General features: G+C 36.1%; 1 protein-coding gene across 17 annotated transcripts in view; it reads left to right on the top strand.

Moving 5' to 3' along the window:
• Window positions 1–24,044, top strand: part of KCTD9 (potassium channel tetramerization domain containing 9) — a 29,901-nt gene that overhangs the window by 1,056 nt on the left and 4,801 nt on the right. For 3 of the 17 annotated variants that reach the window (XR_006700316.3, XM_074000513.1, XM_005562866.5), the window contains exons 2-10: window positions 11,065–11,186; window positions 12,993–13,036; window positions 16,660–16,756; window positions 17,371–17,429; window positions 17,634–17,762; window positions 20,389–20,456; window positions 20,544–20,639; window positions 21,365–21,514; window positions 23,428–23,533. Coding sequence is in view for 14 of the 17 variants with exons in the window: in XM_005562866.5 (XP_005562923.2) it covers window positions 11,065–11,186; window positions 12,993–13,036; window positions 16,660–16,756; window positions 17,371–17,429; window positions 17,634–17,762; window positions 20,389–20,456; window positions 20,544–20,639; window positions 21,365–21,514; window positions 23,428–23,533 (871 nt within the window). In the remaining 3 variants the exon portion in view is untranslated. Of the gene's footprint in view, window positions 1–68; window positions 325–11,064; window positions 11,187–12,992; window positions 13,037–16,440; window positions 16,554–16,659; window positions 16,757–17,242; window positions 17,430–17,633; window positions 17,763–20,388; window positions 20,457–20,543; window positions 20,640–21,364; window positions 21,515–23,427; window positions 23,534–24,044 lie in introns of those variants that run through there. The other 14 variants (XR_012417163.1, XM_074000515.1, XR_012417164.1 and 11 more) reach the window with 12 other exon arrangements.

Genomic DNA, 24,044 nt, shown 5'->3' with positions numbered 1-24,044 from the left:
CCCACTCCCCGACGCCGCCAAACTTCTCTGTACTCGTTTTATTATTTTGCCTTATTTTGATTCCCTAGAGGACGGGGACAGCAGACCCAAAAGGGATCGATTTGACAGTCGCCTTTGCTGTGTTAGGTAGGCCTTTGCGGAGGGTGTGGTGCTAAGTGTTCTTCCAGCGCTGGAGCAAGCCAAAATGAATTCTCTTCCTTCCCAGCCTTTTGCCCCACCCATGAAAGTTGTTCTGCTACTTTGGGAAATTTTGACTGTTCAAGGCAGACATTTACTGCGTTGCTAAATGACACCCAGAAGTAACTCAGCCTTTACGAGTCTAAGGTAAAGGTAAATGGGTTTCACTGTGTTAGTTGCCAAAATACTCTGGTGCCTGCACATTCGGGAAACACTGTAAATTTTTAAATAGTGAAATTGTCCAGTGGCATTAAAAATGGCTTTCCCGTTATTCAGTGTAGAGTAAACATGCCCTGAAAATTCGAACCAGAGTGTGGTTTGTTGGCTATAATTTTGTGTTCTTCTGATCCTAGAGATTTAATACTCATTTTAAAACAGAATTGGTATAAATTCGAGTTCTCGAGTTATCATGAATGCTACCCCGAAAATATGCTCACGAAGTTTACATTTCTCATCACTATTAACTTTTTCTAAACCTGTTCTGTAGTTAGCTGGTGTTATCTAAAACGTATGTTGTTACTCTAAGAAAGATTGAGTATATCCAAAATTGGTAATATTTCTCAAAAACAAACTTCCGATTGACCTTTTTAATGCAGTATCTCTGCTATGTTACTCATGGAAGACAAATATTTAGACCTAGTCATAAATATTTTTGCTCTAAATCTCTCCCGAATCCACTCAATTTGGTTGTCAAAAATTAACTGAGTTGGTCTTTCCATATTGTTCACACGGATTTTTTTTAAACTATCTAGTTTTGACTACATTCTTGGATTTAAATTTTATTTACTTTAAAAATATTCTGCTAGAGAATCTCAGAAGATTGGGGGAAATGCATCTCAAATAATTAAATATGAATATGTTCATGTTACAACGATCATAAAAATCCAAACTGGAGAATACTAGATAAAAAGAAACAAAGCCGTGATCTTCACTGCTCAGCTGATGAACATATTCTAAGATAACGTTGGCAGTGCTTTCTCTCCTTTCAGTTGATTAAAAAATTTTATAATTACTCTTATTTGACAAAAGAGCTACATAATACATAACAGCTTGCATTTTTATATATAAAGTGACTAATTGGATTGGCATGATCATGACATGAATGTTCATTAAGAATAAGCTAGGGAAAAGTGCTACTCAAATAGAACAGAATTTGATTTCCCATCCACCAGTTGGAATATCTGTACCACTTACTTTATCTCCTTTACCTCGCTTCTGCTTTTATTTCCTGGTTATAAGAATAATCTGTTTTTTTTCAAATAAGTTTCCCTCTTATAGCTTGTTTAGTGGTTACCAGACTGTGAGACTATAAAGCCCAGGGAAAGGTGTGGAGAGGCAGAGAATTCTTCCAAGGTGCTGTGTTACATGCTCACCACGAATTTTCTGTGTATTGAATAAATGTAACTAGTGGTGAATGTATTTGATGTTGGAGAGAGGGCTATGCATTCTCTGAACAGTGGTTTCCAGAGTGAGATGGCACACCACGGACGGTGTCCAAGATGATTTATTGGAGGTCAGGAAGAAATATACCTTTTGTTTGTATCTTACACTTAAAAATATAAAATAATATGGAAACGTGATTTTTTGGATCTGGAAAGACACAGGTGCCTCCAGTCATTGAACATGTCAGCTGGTCTCAGGTCTCCTGTAAGAAGGGAGGGCCTTCACATGTGAAAAGGTTAATTAATAGTGGCTTCTTCACTGATTGGTTGTCATTGACATTGTGCTGTGGAAGCTTACAACTGCCACGTTAAGATTTATATCTAGTTTTAACTAAATTAACCCTCACCAAAATGCCAAGTGATCTTAAAGGATTACTTCAAAGAAACTGCAGCTTGAAGTCAATATGAATTATGCAAGCACAAGTAAACAATGAGGAAATGGCAGGAGCTGCCACTTCTCCTAGTATGTATAAACCATGAGACTAAAAAAAGAGTGGATCTCTTTGGGCCTGAGAAGTTGAAACAGTGCTGAGTTTTAAAGAAGACTAGTTGAAGTCCTATTTATTAATTGCTATTAATAATCAGCCTCTCCCTAAGTGTATGTTATTCTTTGAAATATTAGCCATTGACAGGATGAGTCATCCTAGTTAGCAAGATATTTAGAAATACTTTCTAGGACATGAAGACAAATGGCTTCAGATTTTTTTTCTTTTCTGATTTTATTTTTTGGTTTTCGTTTTTTACTTTTATCTTTATATTTATTTATTTATTTGATACAGCGGTTTGCTCTTCCACTCAGGCTGGAGTGCAGTGGCGTGATCTCAGCTCACTGCAACCTCCACCCTCCAAGTTAAAGCTATTCTCCTGACTCCGCCTCTTGCATAACTTGGGACTAATTTTTGTATTTTTGGTAGAGACAGGGTTTCACCATGTTGGCCAGGCTAGTCCTGAACTCTTGACCTTAGGTGATCCACCTGCCTTGGCCTCCCAAAGTGCTAGGATTACAGGCATGAGCCACCACACCCGGCTTATTTTGATGTTTAAAGTCAATCCTGTATTTGGCAGAATTTCACTAAATTTAATGATAAATATTTAGGAGATTCTTACTGGCTGATTCATAGTCTAAATCACTAAAAGTCCTCATCATTTGGGAAAACATGTACTTTCTAATAGTGGAATATGGTTTGTAACTACATAAATATACAGATGTTTGAGCACATGCCCAAAAGTGTGTTACCATTGGGGTGTGTGGTCAGAAACATTTGAAGGCCTTAGTTCTAATCACTGGAATATTTAATTTAAATTTTGAGGGTTTTTTGTTGTTTTTTAAAACTGCTCCAAAAGAGTCAGTTATGTTGTGCCTGTCATCCTTTTTCCATGTGCCTCAACATTTTCATTATTCTTTTTAATATTCCCTGTAAGAGTTGGCATTAAGGAAATTGAAATGGGGACTTGCGCATCTGAATGCAGTGTGTGGCTTCTGAGCAACTTAATGTCAGTGCAGAATTTCTGCATGTCTTGAACACAGAGTGCTTTTTTTACTTCAGAATATTCATTAATGAGCTGTGCAAGTCCTAGGCCTTTTGTATACTGATTAATTCATCATTCATTCATTCATTCAGTGAACACTTAGTAAATGCCTTCTGAGTACGTGGCATCATGCCAAACATGGCAAACAGGGTAGGAAATACTTTCATTCTGTACCGTGTTTTCATTCTTGGTCCAAGAAATAACTTTTTTTCAGGTTTTGGTATTAGGTCAGAAACATGTTGTTGGGGGCAGGCACAATGACTCATGCCTGTAATCCCAGCACTTTGAGAGGCTGAGGTGGGAGGATTGCTGAAGTTCAGGAGTTCAAGACGAACCTGGGCAGCAGAGTGAGATCCCATCTCTAAAACAACAACAACAACAAAGAATGAAAAAGAAATGTGTTGTTGGTAGTAAGTATGCCAGTTTGAATCCATGACGTTGTTAGAGTTGGAGGAAGGTGAAAATTTTATGTGAACCTCTGCCTCTGAAGTCTAAACATTACCTAGGCCGGGCGCGGTGGCTCAAGCCTGTAATCCCAGCACTTTGGGAGGCCGAGACGGGCGGATCACGAGGTCAGGAGATGGAGACCATCCTGGCTAACACGGTGAAACCCCGTCTCTACTAAAAAATACAAAAAACTAGCTGGGCGAGGTGGCGGGCGCCTGTAGTCCCAGCTACTCGGGAGGCTGAGGCAGGAGAATGGCGTGAACCCGGGAGGCGGAGCTTGCAGTGAGCTGAGATCCGGCCACTGCACTCCAGCCTGGGCGGCAGAGCGAGACTCCGTCTCAAAAAAAAAAAAAAAAAACCTACTGAGAGCCCACTTTTTAAGCTTGAACATTTCTTAATATATTTGATACATAGTAAAGAATACAATAAAGAATGTACATAAAAATTAAGAGGAACATAATATAGAACATAATATAGAAAATGTCTGCCAGACAACCCGAGAAGTAGCATGTTATCAATAACATAATGTGCTCATCCACTTTCCTGTACCTCTGTTTTGTTTTTCTCTTTGCTGTGTGTGTGTGTTTTTAAATCAATAGTTTTGTCACATATATATGCATAACTAAATTACCCTTTTTTTTTTTTTTAAGACAGGGTCTCGCACTGTTGCCCAGGCTAGAGTGCAGTGGCGCGATCTTGGCTCACTGCAACCTCTGACAGCCTGGGTTCAAGTGATTCTCCTGCCTCAGCCTCCTGAGTAGCTGGAATTACAGGAGCTTGCCAGCACTCACGGCTAATTTTTCTATTTTTAGTAGAGACGGGGTTTCACCATGTTGGTCAGGCTGGTCTCAGCTGACCTCATCTGCCTGTCTCGGCCGCCCAAAGTATTGGGATTACAGGCGTGAGCCACTGCGCCTAGCCATTTTTAAAAAATCAGCTCCGGGACATACTGTATCTCAAATTGATATTATACTGTATATAGTTTTTTGTGGAGACAATGTCTTCTCTATTGCCCAGGCTGGTCTCAAACTCCTGACCTCAAGCAGTCCTCCGTCCTCAGTCTCCCAAGGTGCTGGGACTACAGGCATGAGCCACCATGCCAGGCCAGTCCTTGCTTTTTTCATTCAGTATAATTTTGTTCTAACCATAATATCTGACATAGTGATAATTTATTCATTTTTACTGCTTTATTAAAGTACATGCTATACAAATACTGTCAGTGGACATTAGGTTATTTTCTTTATATTTTGTTGTTAAATTAACAGTGCTGTCATGAATATTTCTATATATGTATCCTGGTGCACAGCAGCAAGCATTTTTCTAGGGAAGTAGTTCTCAAACTTTAGCATGCATCAGAGTCACTTGAAGGAGGAGGAGAATTTGAGAAAACCGCTGGACTTCATCCCCAAAGGTTAATATTCAGCAGGTCTGGGATGGGGTAGGAATGTGCATTTTTAATTTGCAGGTGAAATGTGATTCAGATGCTCTAGGTGACAGGATCACACATGTGAGAACCACCACTCTAAGGTATAGACACGTAGTTGTAATTATTGGGTGTTAAGTAATGTAAATATTCAGTTTTGTAAAATAATGCCAGATTTTTTTCAAAGTCATTGCAGTAATTTATATTCCCACCAGCACTGCATGAACCTTCCCCATTGGGCTACAACTACTCCAGCACTTGGTATTGTCAACATTTTCCATTTTAAATATTTTCTTTTTTCACCTTAGAGTTAATTATCTCACCTTTTAAAGAATCAGCTCATGTAAATATTTAAAATGTATTTGACTAAAAGTATAGGTAGAGAAAATTGAGTTCTACATTTAGCTATTAATTGTGATTGGTGATTTTGTTAGGTAAATCAGCCTGCATAAATTCAACAAGTATTCCTTGTGTATTATGTAATAAATATTGTGGGTAAAGAAGAAAAAATATTTTATGTACGTGTGCAGGTTTTAATTTTTAAATTTAAATAATATAGGTTACAATTTGAAAATTGTGTTTAAAGGCAAATTAAAACTAGCCAATCCTACTAGACATGGTGTCCTTTTACTTTCCAACTCATAGACAGCTTTCACTTGTCATGGGATCTGAAATTTAAAAAGAATTGACTCTGAACAGTAGTATAATACAGTCATCATGAACTTTAATAGACATGCTTCTCAATTTACTCTGTAAAATGCTTCTGTTCTCAGGGCCTAAGTTATTAAAGTAGATAATCACAGTGACATGGAAACATCAGGCCCACATGGTGGAGACAACACATAGAAAGCAAATGATCTTTGTAAGCACTATCATTTTATGATTTCTTTGGCTCAGTATGAGGACAACAACAAACTTAGTATATACTCACTGGAGCTTATGCCCATGATACACAAGATTTTTATCGTTCCTCTTTCTCAACAGAGTTGTTGTATAAAGAATACATGTGCCAATCTAACTTAATCATCTTTTCTATATGTATAACAAATTTATGTTGATACATATTTTAAAATCTGGTTTCTAATTAGTTTAAGATACAGAGATTTTGAATATATGAATATTAGTATTACAATATAACTCCTTTTTATTTGTTTGGTATTGTTAGTATGCTCGAATGACTAGTTGGAAAACAAATGTCAAGAATAGCCCTCCAAGTGAAAATAAGTATATTGGCCCAAATCGAGGGAAATTTTCAAATTTCTAGAACTATAAGATTCTTTGTATTAATTCTATTTTCTCTAATTGACTACCCTTTGGTCATTTCACTTAAAGGAAATTGTTAACTGCCTGATTGTAAACTGTTAATTTTATTTGTAGAACTAGTATCTGGAGCTATGGAGACCTTAAAATAAATTAAAACTTTCCCCCCTTATTACAAAATTAATAAAGTTTCGTTGTAACAAATTTGGAAAACAAACAAAATAAAACAACAAACTCAGCTGGACGTGGTGGCTCACGCCTGTAATCCCAGCACTTTGGGAGGCTGAGGTGGGTGGATCACGAGGTCAAGAGATCGACATCCTCCTGGCCAACATGGTGAAACCCCGTCTCTACTAAAAATGTAAAAATTAGCTGGGTGTGGTGGCACGGTTTTGCTATGTTGGCCAGGCTGGTCTTGAACTCCTTACCTCAGGTGATCCTACTACCTTGGCCTTCCAAAAAGTGCCAGCATTACAGGCATGAGCCACTGTGCCCAGATTGCTTTAGAATTGCATTTATACTGTGTATTTTTTTACCCTAATGACAGTGTGACTGTCTTAAATGAATATGACTGATTGTCACACAAAAAAGGCGTGTCCTAGTTCAACACTCAACATTTAAGAAATACTTATCAAAGACCTGCTATAAGCCAGGTAATGTACCATTTAGCTAGGTGGATCCTTCAATTTGAACCTATGGCGGTTATTAGTAGAACAACTCAGGGATGTACTTCTTTTTTTTTTTTTTTTTTTTTTTTTTTTTGAGGCGGAGTCTCGCTCTGTCGCCCAGGCTGGAGTGCAGTGGCGCGATCTCGGCTCACTGCAAGCTCCGCCTCCCGGGTTCCCGCCATTCTCCTGCCTCAGCCTCCCGAGTAGCTGGGACTACAGGCGCCGCCACCACGCCCGGCTAATTTTTTTTGTATTTTTAGTGGAGATGGGGTTTCATTGTGTTAGCCAGGATGGTCTCGATCTCCTGACCTCGTGATCCGCCCGTCTCGGCCTCCCAAAGTGCTGGGATTACAGGCTTGAGCCACCGCGCCCGGCCAGGGATGTACTTCTTTAGTGCTGCTTATCAGCTTTACCAAGGGGTAGTCACCTCTGTTCACAGAATTCATAGCAACTTTTTGCAAATTAATATTTTTACTGGACCTTTAGGATCCAGGCAGACAGCCAGATTAGAAAATACTTAGTGATATGGTAAATTGTTCTTGATACTTTATTAAGATTGATTTAAGTGGCAATAAAATAAAAGTTGAATTCAGTTTATACCTAGACTGTGCTCCTTTAGTAGTTTTACAGCCTTCAAGGAGACACCTATTGTACTTTGATTGCCTTGAGAATAGTCCTTGCCAAATAGTATGTGTGATTTTTTTTCTCTCATCTGGTCACATTTGACTTCAGTGGGGAAGAAATGGAAGATGGCAACATCCTAACCCTCTGAATAAAACAACAAACAGGTCTTGAGTTGTATTTCATCAATTTGTTACTTTGGGTTCCTATGTCATGGGAAAGCCTAATAGAATTAAAATAGTGTTTTTTTTTTTTTCCTTCTTTTTCATTTTATTCTGCTCTTCAGAATGGCACTGTCTGATAGAACTACTGAGATGATGGAAATCTGTGCTATTCAATATGGAAACCACTAGCCAGTGTGGCAGTTGAGCACTTGAAATGTGGCTAGTGTGACTGAACTGCATTTTAACTTTTAATTTTAATACATTAAAATTTAAATAGACTCATGAAGCTTGTGGTTTCCACATTGGACAGCACAGCTTTAAAACATGGCAGGTGGCCTTTATTTTCATCGGAAGACAGCTAACCAACAGAAAAACCAAGTCAATCCTATAGAAGTAAACGACAATTCAAGTTAGTGTATTTTGAATAAGTCATATAAGATCTTAAGCTATAATATGTTAATCACAGAAGGATAATACAGGCAGGTGCATTCAACTTGCATCTATTTTATGGTATGGATGAAAGAGCAGTGAAAGTGATACTGAGGAAGAAAGTTGATGTTAGGGCAAGGAGGGGATATCAGGCAAAAGAAAGCCATATTGAGATACAAGGGCCAGAGGTAAATAAGAGGGAAACGAAAGATTTAGAAAATTATTTGTATAATGGCAACTATGCCAAGAACATTGAATTGGGAAAGAGGTGCTTCTTACCCTCCTCTCAGTACCTTCTGACTGCAGAAGTTGTTTTGCATCTGCTGTGGTCAGTCTCTTGCTCCTTTGCATGTTTGCTTCTCTCTTCTCTGTCTTTACTTTCTTCATGTTCTTTGCCTTAACACAACCCCAGCTTTGCCATGTGCAATGCCCTAGGTACTATATTTCTCTTACCTTTTTCCCAGGAATGTGTATAATGCAATTACAGAATTCCTCACTGTGTTGCAGAGGTGAACAATCATAGGAAATATGGGGGACATATTTTACTCAGGCTTTAATTATTTGTGGCAAGCCTGCTGTGTGTAGGACACTGCGCCTAGTGCTTTGCATTATTTTTTTATTGTGATAGAAGATAGAACAAAATTTATTATTTTAACCATTTTTTAAATGTGTAATTCATTGACATTGTTTACATTCGCAATGTGTGTAACCATCACCACTGTTTATTTCCAGTACTTGGTCATCATCCCAAACAGAAATTGTACCCATTAAGAAATAACTCTCCATTCCCATCTATGCCTTGGTAACGTTTATTCTGCTTTCTATCTCTATGAATTTGCCTGTTTTGGGTACTTTCATGTGAGTGGTATCTTAGAATATTTATCCTTTTCTTATTGGCTTACTTCATTTAGCATACGGTCACAAAGGTTCATCCATGTTGTAACGTGTCAGAATTCATGTCTCTTCTCTTCTTTCCTTTCATTTTCTTTTTTCTTTCCTTTCCTTTCCTTTTCCCTTTTTTTTCCTTTTTCCTTTCCTTTCTCTTTTCCTTTTTTCTTTTCCATCCCATCATGTCCAGGCTGGAGTACAGTGGTATGATCTTGGCTCACTGCAGCCTTGACTTGGCAGGCTCAGGTCATCCTCCCACCTTGGCCTCCCAAGCAGCTGAGACTACAGGGATGTGCCACCATCTTTGCTACTTTTTGTATTTTTTTTTTGTAAAGACCATGTTTCACCATGTTGGCCAGGTGGGTCTCGAAGCGATCCACCTGCCTCAGCCTCTCAAAGTGCTGGGATTACAGGCATCAGCCACTGTACCTGGCCTCATTGTTTCTTATTGCTGAATAATATTCAGTTGTATATCTATACCATATTTATACAATTACCTGCTTATAGACAGTTGGGTTATGCATTATTTTTAATAATGTACTTGGTTCCGCTTACATTTTTCTCGCCTTCAACACTTTCCAAAATGCTCCAGCACTCTTCTCTCTTTCATCCTTCTGATCCAAGAGAAAAAAGTTGGAATCTGAGTACTCTGCTTTTGAAAAACTGCACACTCTTTGTTATCAAGCAGCTTTTTCTATGGCCTCCATTTACTTTATTTATTTAACTAGAAACTCTCCACTGTATTCCAGTCACTGGTGGACAGAGGACCAGCCTTAGTGCTCACTTCATATGGCATCTTGACATATGATCTTGGGACATCCATGAGCTAGATGATTGTGCTTCATGTTTAGCTCTTCACGTACTTCTTTTTCTTTTTTTTGTGGGGGAGACAGAGGCTTGCTCAGTCACACAGGCTGGAGTGCAGTGGTGCAACCTTGGCTCACTGCAACCTCTGTCTCCCGGGTTCAAGCAATTCTCATGCGTCAGCCTCTGGAGTAGCTACAGGCATGTGCCACCACACCTGACTGATTTTTGTATTTTAGTAAAGATAGGGTTTCTCCATTTTGGTCTGGCTGGTCAAACTCCAGTCCTTAAGTGCTCTGCCAGTCTCAGCCTTACAAAGTGCTGGGATTACAGGCTTGAACCACTGCGCCCGACCCTCTCCTACTTTTTATTCCTAACTTTCAGAGGTCATAACTAATAATGGTGCAACTGTACAACTCAGCCGCTGGGAACCCATAGTTACAGTTAGGACCAGGGCACAAAATTCACTTACATGTAGAGATTGTCAGCCCCCTTGCTTAAACAGTTGCATGTATCTTACACATATATCAGAATGCTGGATTCACAGCAGGACAGATCAATTCCTTGTCACCCAGCTGTTTGCTGTATTCTTAATGTTAGATGCTAAAATCTGTCTTAGTTAATGAAGAATTAAATAAATGAGGTAGGAAGTTATATTTTCTATGGTAGTTTATGTAGATAATGATATAATAAACAGCACCAGTGGACTCCTATTCTAAGGGTGCACCATTCAAATAAATAAATAATAAAAGGACAACATAATAGGGACTTACTAGGTCTCAGTCTCTTTGCCAAGCTCTTATGCATGAATTCGTAATAACCTTCTGAAGTAGGTGCTACTATTTTCTTCATTTTTAGTTAAAGCAACAGAAGCATCAATAGGTTGACTCAAGTTGACAGCTAGAAAATGTCAGACTCTAGATTGAAGTGTGGGTCTATCTTACTTCACAACTGGAGTGCTATTTAACGCACCTTAGGATTGTAGATTGTTTTGGTCAGAGATGATTTCTTATGTTCTAGTTTAGGATTCGACAATTTTAGGCACCAAGTGAATAAATGAGTCATAGAAGAAAAGGGGGCACTGTTAAGAACCTGTTGAAGTCTCCTTTTATATGATACTCTTTTTAGCCCTGTTTTACTGTGATGGTTTGTAACTTGTTGGGATAACATTTATTAAATAAGTTGTTCATATTAATCTGGTGTATTTACAGGTGGTTGCTGTATATGGAACTTTATCTGATTTGCTTTCTGTGGCCAGCAGTAAACTCGGCATAAAAGCCACCAGTGTATATAATGGGAAAGGTGGACTGATTGATGATATTGCTTTGATCAGGTAACCTTCACCTTTTTATAAGCTGTCAACAGTGTGCCTCAACTTCTTGGTGCTATGCTGTTTCCCTTAAGCAGTAGTTTAATCACTGTTAAGAATACAGGATTTTGGCAAGTGATTACCTAGAATTTGCTCTTTGGAATTTAAATCATTTGGGCTTAAGCTGTATTGATCAGCTAGAAAACCCTTAGTATACATTTCAGTATACTGATAGTCTTTCTGCATAGTTCATATATGGCTATGAGGAATTTCTTCTTTGTGGTACTACAGAAGGATCTAATAAGACATGCAGTTTTTAACGTTAGAAATCTAATTCATCTCTTCACTTTTATATGCACCTGCTTGTTAATCATTTCCTAAGAAATGCTTTGCATTTTATAAATATTACAAAGGCCAGATTTTGTGAAAACTTTATAAATATGATATAATTCTAAGTAGAGATATCACCAGTGATCCACCATAATTATAGACTTATTTGTTTGTTCTTTAAATATCCCAGGCAGATTCATCTCTTTAAAACAAGTGTGTAGTTCACCTTACTTCATCTTCACGAGGTCAGAGAATTTTGGAGCAGGAAGATGCTTAACAAAGAAGATGGTAAAGGGAACACAAATTAAGTGTTGACTATGCCAGTTATGTTATAATTGCTTTGCCTGAGTTATACCATTTGATTGGCAGAGCATGAGTTTTTTTTATCAATGATGTGAAGATAATGATGCTTTAAGTTACAATAATACACAGATTCTCTGTATAAATCCAGATCAAAATGACCTTTCAATATAGTATACTGCTTTTGCAGTGAATCAGTTCTAGACCCTTCATTTTACAGACGAGGAAACAAATTACCTGTGAAGCTGAGGACTCACTCAGGTCATACAGCTAATTGGGTTTTGTTAATGAAAAAAAAAACCAGATTTTTATACTAATCTGAAAACAGTAAATTGGCATGGTGAACAAGTAGGAAATACTATATACTACATTTTAAATCCAAATAAATTAGGATAATTTCGAGTTTTTCAATATGTATCTCCCAGCTTCTTTCAGTTTCTAAGGAAAACTGAGTCACATTGTTGGATGATGGTCCTCATCAACCTAACTTTCTCCTTAACAAGCACAAACTCTGCTTCTTAGAAAAATTTAATGTGTCCTGTGATGTCCTATAGGAAATAAAAACTTCTACAATGGAAGGTTATAACTGAAGCCTTCTGAGCTATAAAATACCGACTTATTCGTTTTAGGTTCACAATACGTTATCTGGTGTAATGGGTTGAGGAAGAGGATGTACACTGATTGTCTAGAACTGTGGGTTATGTGCAACCATTTACATTTGGGTGTATGGTGGATCTGTAGTGGGTAAACACTGACAGCAGAGTTACTTCCAGCTATATTTTTCCTAGATTTAATATGACAGTTTATTTCATCTCCAAAGCACACAACAGCTAATGATTTAGGGGTAAAAAAAAAGGTAAAGAAAAAAAGAGGAGTTAGCTGTGGCTTTAATCTATCCTTTGAGCATAATTATTCATTCTCAGTTGATAAGAAAGCTGAACTCACATAATTTGTGTAGTGGGATTTTCCCCCCCATTTCAAAAGTACTTTCATGTGCAAGATCTTATTTTTGAATTTAAATTCAAAGACAGTTAAGTTCAGGGAGCTAAACAAAGCATTGGAAACTTAGCTTCTTTGCAGTCTAGATTGATAGCAAAACCTATTGTCTATATAATTCTAAGGAATAATTCCTATAAGCAACAGATAATTAATGTGATTTTTAGATTTTGATGGTGGCTTTTTAAATTTTGATTTCCCCAGGGATGATGATGTTTTGTTTGTTTGTGAAGGAGAGCCATTTATTGGTAAGTGACTTTAAAAGCCAGTTTTATCTGCCAAAAAAAAAAAAAAAAAAGATGGAATGGCAATTACTTTAAATGGGGCTATTAAGCTTAAACATCAAAAATGATCTTATGGCTGTATTCAGATCTTCACACTTTTTGATTCTACATTGGGTGTATGTGTTAAATTTTTTACTATATGATCGTAGTTTATTATGGATGCTTCATCTTTTACATGCCTTTAAAATGCTTTCAAGGTGTACATATTCATTAACTATAACATAGTAAGGTAGTTTTGATTTTAGAAACAATTGTTTCAGAATTTTTTCTTTGATAGTAAATGTCAAAATTTTTCTACATGTTGTATTACATATTTGTGAGTAAATATTGCTTGCATAAGTAGTGTTTGACAGTATTTCACAGTGATCAGATCAGTCAAAAAATAACTTGGTATCAACCACAAACATGGGTGTGCACACACACTACCCTTTGATTTGGAAGAAAGCTTATAGTTGTATATCTCAAAAGAAAAGGCCAAAAGTAAGATAAAGTATTTGATTTATTTAGATCCATACAGTCAACACTGAATATTTAAGTATTTTTTAAAGCATCATACTAATTGTATTTGGTGAGTGGAAGTAGTTCTCAGGATTGATGCACAGGCAATTGTCAACTTGGAAGTAAGTGCATACTCTTGTCTGTCTGTCTCTACCTTAAAACTGTGAGTAAGAACTTTTCCTCATCTTCTTTTATCCATTGGCCTAACAGTGATTGGCAGGCAACGATCACTTAATTGGTCCACTGCATACAAACACAATAAAAAATGATCAATTAAGGTTTTTTTTTTATTGTTAATTGATGGATTTTAAAATATTTGGTATATTTTCATCCTCTGCATTTATTGGTGTTCAGATTGTCTTAATTTTTGGCCACTGGAAATCTCTTCAGGTCTTTTTAACAAGCCCTGTTGGATTTTATAGCTTTCTTATTATCTGGAATAACAGGTGTTCATCTTAAAGCCTTTTCCTGTCTCAGACCTGGATCAACATTTTTCCAACAAGCCTTGATTTTTTTTAGTGGGAAGTGTCTTTCCAAGACAAATCTGGGAGCTAGGGAGGCTGTTTGTTATTGGGTTTATCATTGTTGCTATGCTTTTTGGTGGACAGAACTGAAAATATATAGGTAGAGATAAAATTTGTATATATGTTATAGGATAGAAAGTTTACATATCATATATAACACAATATGGATAGATGAAATAACTCATGGGTTCATACTAATACTTAAAGTTTATATTAAGGATTATAAGGTTTTTACTTTTCCTCTTCTGTTCTTACATCTGTGTCTCCTTTTTCTATATCAATAATACTGACTTTCAGGGACACAGGGACTAATAGAATTATAATGTCACATAATTACTCATTTACTATACCCCATACAGAACACATCTAAAAATGTCAGCGTAACAAACCCAATACTTTCAGTACCAATATAATTACTAAAAACAGTTAAATGTTTTTCATATGCTAAATCCTTTCTCCCCTTACTTAAAAATAATTGTATTGTTTCTGCATTGTCAGAACATACAGCCATTGTATACCATACTGTCTCCCTTTATACTCTCATTTAGTTTTACTTCTTCAAGCGTACATTTACCTCCATCCTTTTGTTATGTTTCCAGTGGTTATCTGAAACTTGTTCTCTAGTAGATTTCTCTCCAAGAAACTATGAGAACAATAGTCTCTGACATCTTCCAGTGGCAAGATGTCATTGCCATCCACCATCTTTATGTGATTTTGGTATAAAATTATATGTCAACGCTTATTATAAACTTTAGTATGTGTAATTTGTTCTGTGTTAATTATACCTCAGTGAAGCTATTGAAAAATCCTTGGTTCACATCATTTTTCTTTGAATATCTTAAATACGTTACTGCATTTTATTCTGGCTTGAGGTGTTGGTCTCAAAAAATCTGATCTTTCTTATGTGATTATTTTTCATAGATCACCCAAAGGATATTTCTCTTTCTTTAAAGTACAGTAATTTTAGTAGAATATTTTTTGGTGTTCTGAGTTGTTCTGAATTGGTTTTCTCAGTATGTGATGGATCCTTTCAATATATAGTTTCAAGTGTGTATATTTTAAAATTTCAGTACAGTTTTCTTGAAGTTTACATTTTTATTTTGTTCACTTTGATTTGATTTCCTTCTTTCAGGACTCTATTGTATGTATGGTGGATCTTTTACACTTGTCTTTTACATTTGAAACTTTCTTTTCTTTTCTTTGTATTTTATTTATTTATTTTTTTGAGACAGGGCCTCACTTCGTCACTCAGGCTGTAAGGCAGTGGTGTGATCTTGGCTCACTGCAGCTTCAACCTCCTGGGTTCAAGTGATTCTCCTGCCTCAGCCCCCAGCCAGTAGCTGGGACTGCAGATGTGTGCCACCATGCTCGGATAATTTTTTTGTATTTTTTGTAGAGATGGGATTTTGGGGTTTTGCCCTGTTGCCCAGGCTGGTCTTGAACTCCTGAGCTCAAGCAATCCACCTGCCTCGGCCTCCCAAAGGATTACGGTTATGAGCCACCATGTGTGGCCGTTTCTTTTTAATTTTTCAAGCTATTCTCTTTTTTACCTTTTCTTTCCCTTAAGTCACTGTCATTGTGTTTAATCACTCTTGTATTTCTTTTGCTTTAGTCTTTATTTTAAAAATCGTTTTTCTTTTATTTCTAATTCTCTTGGGAGTTCTTGCTACACGTTTCTGAATTTGTAAATCCTGGTTTATATTGTTATTTTATACCTTGTATAAACTTGTTTTAGCATGTTTTGGAATATTAGATTATAATTTTGATCTATTTTGTGGGTATTTCTGGCATTATCTATAAGGACATTATTATTATTATTTTAACACTTTTGTATTACATTTGATCAATCCTTTTGTATTGCTCATTTTTATGTGAAGTTAGTTTTTCTTAACTTGAAAAGAGGGCTGACAGGACAGTTTTTCTAATTTCATGGCTCTAGAGTTCCCTTTTCTGTTGTTTTTGTGAAGTGTTAAAAACATACAGAACTCATTTTCTGATATATTTTGGTCTATTAGACCTCTTAACTTTCGTCTGGAGCCCTTTTTTTTTTAGTCTCTGTTGTCTCTGTTGCATTCAGCTTGGATTATTTTCCCAGCATGTTATCAGTGTGGGGCTTTGTCCATAGAAGGGAGTTTTGACCATTTATTTTGGTTATGGTTTTGAGAGTTTATTTTCAGCCCTATCAGATCTTACTGCAAAGTACTTGCATCACTCACTTTTGGGGTCATCTCAATCTGTTGTTCTCAGCTGAACTTATTAAGCAATGAAGTCAGTATCTATGGATGGCTTTCACATTCATGGGTTCATCATATACCCTGTTGCATCTCTCTGCTTTTTCTTTCACAGGCGCTGAAAGCATGCTGCTCTTATAGCTGTTGGTATTGGTGGGACTACCTTATCACCTAGTGTTGTTTTAGATGCAGTCTGTGGGTTTGGGTATTGCTGTCCTAGTAGCTCTGGTATGCTTTTATTATGTGTGTATTCAGTTTTAAAAATTATGCCATTACCGTCTTCCCAGAATCCCCAATCTTAATATTTGTATTATTTTCTACATGTCATCTCTAGATCCTCAGACAGATTCTAAGCCTCCTGAGGGATTGTTAGGATTCCACACAGACTGGCTGACATTAAATGTTGGAGGGCGGTACTTTACAACTACACGGTAGGTGTATGTGTATGTGTGTTAGAGAGAAAGAGAATGCAAAAGGAGCACTGTGTACCATTTGTTCTTCAATTTGCTGATTCCCTAAAAAGATACTCAAATGCTGCTTAAATATACTGTGTGATCTGAAACCATTTTTTATAAGTTTTTTTGAAGAACAAAGTAAAAACATGGTTCATTCCTGAGAAAGCATAAAAGGCATCACTTCAGTGTTTTAGAACATGCTTTTTAGATATTGAGTAATAGACACACAATATAAGTAAAAATTAACAGTACTGAAATTTGTAGAGGCTACAACTGCTTTTATTAAAGGGCAGAAAAATGTAAGTTTGGAAGATCAAGAATATTATTATGTAATAGTTTGCTAACAGGATAGACAGAGAAGTATTTAAAGCAAAGGAAACTAAAAAATGTTTAAATCAAAGGAAGTACCCGATTAGAAGGGATCTGATAAATGGCAACTTACTGCACGTTTTTGTTTCCCAGCGTTACTCCTACCAGGTTGTAGCATGCATCTTTTTGAGAGAGCAGCTGGGATCGAGTATACTCTTGACTTAAATATGTTTGTTTATAAAGACAAATGGAGAAATCAATTTTTTTCCCTGAATTCTTAGGAGCACTTTAGTGAATAAAGAACCTGACAGTATGCTGGCCCACATGTTTAAGGACAAAGGTGAGTGTAATACGTTGGTTTCACATTTCGTCTTACCTGTTTTGTATCTGTGCTGCCTTTATAACTCCCGACTTTCTGTACTTACTAATTATGTCAGTTTTTAAGAGTAAAAACTTACTGATATATTAAGCAATTTTTTCCTCATACATTTCTGACTTTATTTTTTGTTTATGGGGTACTTTCTTTATTATAATGGTAACACAGGTGTCTGGGGAAATAAGCAAGATCATAGAGGAGCTTTCTTAATTGACCGAAGTCCTGAGTACTTTGAACCCATTTTGAACTACTTGCGTCATGGACAGCTCATTGTAAATGATGGCATTAATTTATTGGGTGAGTTTATGTAGACTTTCAATATAATTATGTAACTACTCACATTTTTGTAAGTTTAAGATTTTAACTTTGTTTCACTCAGTGACAGTATATTTCCATAAAGTAAAAGTATTTTTTTTTCTATTTTTTAAACTAGATGTTTTCTCATGTATATGAGTGTATATAGGTGTAGAAATAGATTTAGGCACGGACAGGTGGTCCTTCAGGTAGGTAGTCTTTGTACATATAGGTAAATATCTAAGCCATACACATCAACTTTATATTCTAAACTGATATAGATTCTATATGACAAGTGACTTTAAACGATTTTGTTGTTTCCTTTTTTAAAAATTGAATTATGAATGTAACTTGGCTCCAAGTTCTGGATATTCTCCACATTATGTGAGAACTAGAGTAGTCAAGAGGGCAAATCATGACTTGCAATCATAATTCTCAATTAGAGATTTGATTCTACAATTTGCTAACTTAGGGAGACTAACTTGGGGAAAATTTCTCTGAGTCATATTGGAAAAATGAGTGTTAAAAGCACTCTCAACCCTATCTACATCACAAGATTTTTGTGAAGGTTAATGGAGGTGATGTAGACAAAAGTCCTTATAAAACACTGGTTGCACATTTGGATGCTAATAGGCCTCTAAGTGACTGAAGTTGATGTGATGTTAGTACTTGAGGAGTGGTAGGCAGTTGGTGATCTTGAGGTCACATGCCTGCCAGCTTCAGCAGATCATTGCCATGTGCAATGTGGACAGATGTAGAGTGCCAGAACCTTGGTTTTTGAAGAAACCTGGGTATCTAAAATTTTATGTGACATGTTTTTATTTTGAAAACATTACATGCTGAATACATCAGAATCAGCCTGAGGACTGCTAGCTTACAGTTTCTGTAGTGAAATACAAAACACCCACTAACTTCTAGTGTTGCTATAACAAACTTTATATTCCCTTTAACATGTACCTATTGCAAAAAAAAAAAAAAAAAAAAAAGACATTATTTGACTCTTTTAGCTAGTTCTATAACTTTGTAACTAAATTTTTGTTGCTTTCTATTTCTCCCATTTTAATTTTTCTTCAGATTATTGATAGCATTTTGTATCCTACTTGCCTAGAAAATAACATCAGAAATATATTTATCCATGCTCTGTCACATATCTGCAAACCAAGCTATTACCAAGATTTGCTAGTTTTTTCTTTTTCATGTTTCTCAACTATTTCTTTTATTTGTGCAAGTGTTCAAAAAGCAGAGCTCTCTGCTGGATTCATTTTATAAAGCATTGTTTTTAATTAGTACAGTTTCCATCCAAACTCTTTATATTGGCTGCAGATTGCTCAAGTAATTATATGCTTTAAAACAATCTACAGTAATTTCACTAACACCAAAAAGTAGTGAGTGGCAGAGCTGGGATTCAAATCCAGATTTTGATTTTTTTTTTTTTTTTGAGAGAGTCTCCCTCTGTTACCCAAGCTGGAGTGCAATGACGTGATCTCCGCTCACTGCAAACCGTGCCTTCTGGGTTCAAGTGATTCTCCTGCCTCAGCTTCCCGAGTAGCTGGGATTATAGGCACACACCACAATGCCCAGCTAATATTTTTTTTTTTTTTTTTTTTTAGTAGAGACAGGGTTTCACCATGTGTTGGCCAGGCTGGTCTCGAACTCCTGACCTCAAGTGATCCACCCGCCTCAGCCTCCGAAAGTGCTGGGATTACAGGTGTTGAGCCACCGTGCCTGGCCTGTCTTTTGTATTTCTGAGGCTTCTCTGGATGTTTTAAAGATTTATTTCTAAACCTAGAATTAGAAATGTATCCTGGCTGCATTCCCTAAGAGTTCTGCTTTACTCAGATCTTGGCAAATTGAGAGCGTGGCCCACAAGAACCTCTTTTATAATATGTTGGGTTTCCACCGGGGATATATATCCGACCAGAATGGCATAATCTTTGGATGCCTCTTGAAGGGGAAATGTGGACCCTGTATGCCAGAGTGGTAGCCGGATGCTGTACCTTGGATGACCTTTGTTTTACAATTGTATTATCGTCCATAGAGTTTGGTTTTCACAGAAAAGATTGTATTATTCTTCCCAAATAACGGCTTGTGGTTTTCGGTATCTACTTACCTTATTAGCTTGTGTTTGAAGGGAGGGATTATGTCTGATACTTTCTTTGTAATTCCAGAGTTCTAAGTAGTTTTTTACCAAGTCAACAGCCAACTGATTGAGGTCTTCTCATTTGAAAGATAATGGAACCCAAATGTATTCCCACACATTCTGATGATGTTTATTAACAGATTAGAATAAGTAAACATACCAAGTCATGTAAAGGATGTACATTGTTTTTTACCAAGTTAAAGTAAATGATAAATGAAACCTCTTTTAGTATTTACCAATATTTTAAAAATTTATTCTCCTATAAGATTTCTGAATTATACTTTTTTGTACTTTTTAAACTTTTATTCATTTCCGTCATTTTCTGACTCATTATGTCAAAGATACTTGTGGCAAACATGTTCAGATCTGTTCCATTTAAAAAGTCAATTAAATGTTAAAATTATGTTAACTAATCGTATTTTACTAAATTTAAAATGACTGTAATACATTCACTAAATTAGTTGTTCAGAATCATTTTTGTTCTGATAGGTGTGTTAGAAGAAGCAAGGTTTTTTGGTATTGACTCATTGATTGAACACCTGGAAGTGGCAATAAAGGTAAGCCTGTTTTTACATTAGCCACTGTTATATATATTGTAGCTATCTCCCAAAAGACTCCACTAATTTCTTAATATCTTTTTCAAGAATTCTCAGCCACCGGAGGATCATTCACCAATATCCCGAAAGGAATTTGTCCGATTTTTGCTAGCAACTCCAACCAAGTCAGAACTGCGATGCCAGGTAATTAACATGAATTTTACATGAATTACATGAATTATTTCTATCAGCAAAATAAAATTTTACATTCTTCTAGTGTTTTGGGGTTATTTTGCTTTATTTTTCTTTTATGTGCAAGATCTAATTTAATTATGGGTCATAGCATTGATTTAGTTCTGAAATGGTTAACCAAAAAGAGATGCAATAATAGCCTTTTTAAATTGCCTAATTATACCTCATGCAGCAGTTTATGAATAATGCATGGAAATTGCAGCAGTTTTTTAAAAGTAATTATTTGTACATTTGCAATATATGGTCCGATCAGTGGCAGGTACTTTACTTATGTGTACTGTAGCATTTCAGATTTTAAAGACCACAGTATTCATTTTTGCCTGATAAACTATTTTGAATTATTGAATTAATAAAATAATTTAAATATAATTAGGTTTAAATACTTATTAGCAGGTATAGGACTAACAGGGATACCTCTTTAGAAACTTCTACACATAAATGAATTATAGCCAGGCTATATTCTAATGTATATGTTGATAGAGTTTCTTTTATGAGGAACCTATTTAAGGACACTTCTTTCATGTATCTAAGTCCATTTTGATCATGTTTTGTAATAAACTCCAAGTAACTGAACTGCCAATTGCTTCTAAAAAAAACTTGGTGGTTAGCTATAGTAATTAAATTTAATACAAACAGACGATTTAATTATGGTGACAATTTGTGCTTTTTTATTTCAGGGTTTGAACTTCAGTGGTGCTGATCTTTCTCGTTTGGACCTTCGATACATTAACTTCAAAATGGCCAATTTAAGCCGCTGCAATCTTGCACATGCAAATCTTTGCTGTGCAAATCTTGAACGAGCTGATCTTTCTGGATCAGTGCTTGACGTAAGTATCATTTTAGGCTACAAGAGAAAAGTAAATGTTTAGTCTATTGAACAGTCTCAAAGAGCCTTTGAGACAGGAATTATAACTGTCTTTTATGGGAGCTTTTACTTGAAAACAGATAATTTATTATGTTGATATAAGACTAAAGGGTCTGAAAGTGAAATGAATTTGGTTTTACAGGTTTGATATCCTTTATTAAACATAGACCTGAAAGGTTTAGCAACTAAAAAGAAATTAAATCTTGGAATTAGTTCCTGATCTCCTCAATATACTGTACTTTGTCAGGACTCGTATTTTCAGCAAATTATAAAGGTAAAACTGAAAGGAACCTTGAAATCTATTCAACCTCATTTCTGGAATGGGAAAATGTTACTGCTCAAGAATTATTTGATAGATATTTTGAAATAAATATGGTATGCATCAGTTTGTGGAAGTTAACATCTCAGTGGCTTTTTCCCTCTCTCTCTGTATATGTGTATATTTATATGTATGTATATGTATGTATTCATGACAGTTACCTGTGTTTATTTGAAGTTAGAGGGTAGATGCAGACCAACAATGAAATCTATTAATTTTTAACAACTTTTAAGTTCCTTACCACCAAGGCCCATGTCTGTATGTCTTTTGAATTAATACCATCTTGCTTTTGGTAGTCATTTATTGAATTATTGTAATTTGGGTTTTACTCATTAGCTGCAGCTTATTTCTCCATGAAGCCGTGTATCCGAGCTAGTAACAAAATCTACCAAATATGCATTTTAGTTACTTTCACTGTTCTTATTCTGTCTTATGAAGGGTCAGGTTAGTAACAAAACAGGAAAAAGACTAGCATCAAAAAAAAGTTTGAAGGACCTAGTCTTTAAATAGTGGAATGTCGAGAGGCATCTTTGTTTGTGTTAAGCCCTAAAAAAAAAGTTTGTCAAAAACTCTTTGAGATAAATGAACATAATTTAAAACTCTTGGCTGGATGAGGTGGGTCAAGCCTGTAAACCGAGCACTTTGGGAGGCAGAGGAAGGTAGATCACTTGAGGTCAAGACCAGCCTAGCCAACATGGTGAAAACCCGTCTCTACTAAAAATGCAAAAATTAGCCAGGCGTGGTGGTGCATGCCTGTAATCCAAGCTAGTCAGGAGGCTGAGGCACGAGAATCACCTGAACTTGGGAGGCAGAGGTTGCAGTGAGCTGAGATAGCACCACCGCACTCCATCCTGGGTGACGGAGTGAGGCTTTGTCTCAAACAAAACAAAACAAAACAAAACAGCCTTAAAACATATATTTTCTACCATTTTACTCTCTGCCTTGCATTATGCATTGTGATGTGCCTGCTCAGGGTTGCTAATGTTTAGCCATGGTTGGTGCAGAAAGACTCAAAAAGCATCTTGTTAGTGTTTTGTAGCTAAATAATGCGTTTAAATGCTGGCATTCGTATTCTGACCTCTGACTTGAAGGCAGTAGTAGCATCTTAGAATATCAGTAATTTCACTTAGAACATTAAGATTCCCATAGTAATAAGAAAATCCATACCCCTAACAAGTGTATGCCTTCCTTACCCATACATTTTGACTATTTCATTGTCATGCATAGGTGTGTTTATAAAAATAGAGACAGAGACGTCATAGTTCTGACTCTCCCAACTTCTTTATCTACACCATTATGTTTCATGTAAAATGAGCATGCTATTGTTAATTTGCATTTATTTTTTTAAAAACAGTTCTTTAAAAAAAAATTTCTTTCAAATGTTCCCATTTCTTACTGCGTTTAATTAGAAAAGCCTTTATTGTAAACAGAAAATAATTGATTATGAGTGTGTTGAGTTGAGCCTTTTCCCCTTTTCTATTTTTTCTTTTACTGTTTGAGCTAATTTGAACAAAATTATGAACCTTACCACCAGGACTTTTCTCTTTTCTTTGCAGTGTGCAAATCTCCAGGGAGTCAAGATGCTCTGTTCTAATGCAGAAGGAGCATCCCTGAAACTGTGTAATTTTGAGGATCCTTCTGGTCTTAAAGCCAATTTAGAAGGTGAGATCCTTTCTGTAAACACCTATTCTATGGAGGAAGCAGACTGTAAAGGAAAAAGCCCTGGAAAATAATTGTTAAGGGTGAAACAGGATAGCTGTAGGGAATAAGTTTCTTCTGTCATCATATTTGGAGAACTTCCAAAGCGGTAAGATACCTCCATTTGGTTTCAGTCAAATGCTAATCAAAACAGAGGACTCAGAAAAAATAAAGCCTCAATATTTAATAAAGTTTTAATTGGAAAATTAAATATCAATGTCTTAAACTTTCAAATGGAATAAAATATTCTTACACTGACCAAAAGGAAAAATTTCTTTTGCATAAAGCCAGGGAGTTTATAAAAATCATTTTAAGATTTAATTTATTGTTTCTTAATTTGTTACTGTTTTATCTGTGACTGATCACTTTGTTTACTTGTATATTTAGGAGACTACTTAACCTTCCTTATCATAAACCTGTAGAGGCATATTATGAAAGTGCTAACCCATCATAAGACAGAACTAAATTTCTTCCC

This window comes from Macaca fascicularis, chromosome 8 (genome assembly GCF_037993035.2).
Source record: "Macaca fascicularis isolate 582-1 chromosome 8, T2T-MFA8v1.1".
Taxonomy (NCBI): Eukaryota; Metazoa; Chordata; class Mammalia; order Primates; family Cercopithecidae; genus Macaca; species Macaca fascicularis.
This window is presented reverse-complemented; position numbering and strand designations above follow the sequence as displayed.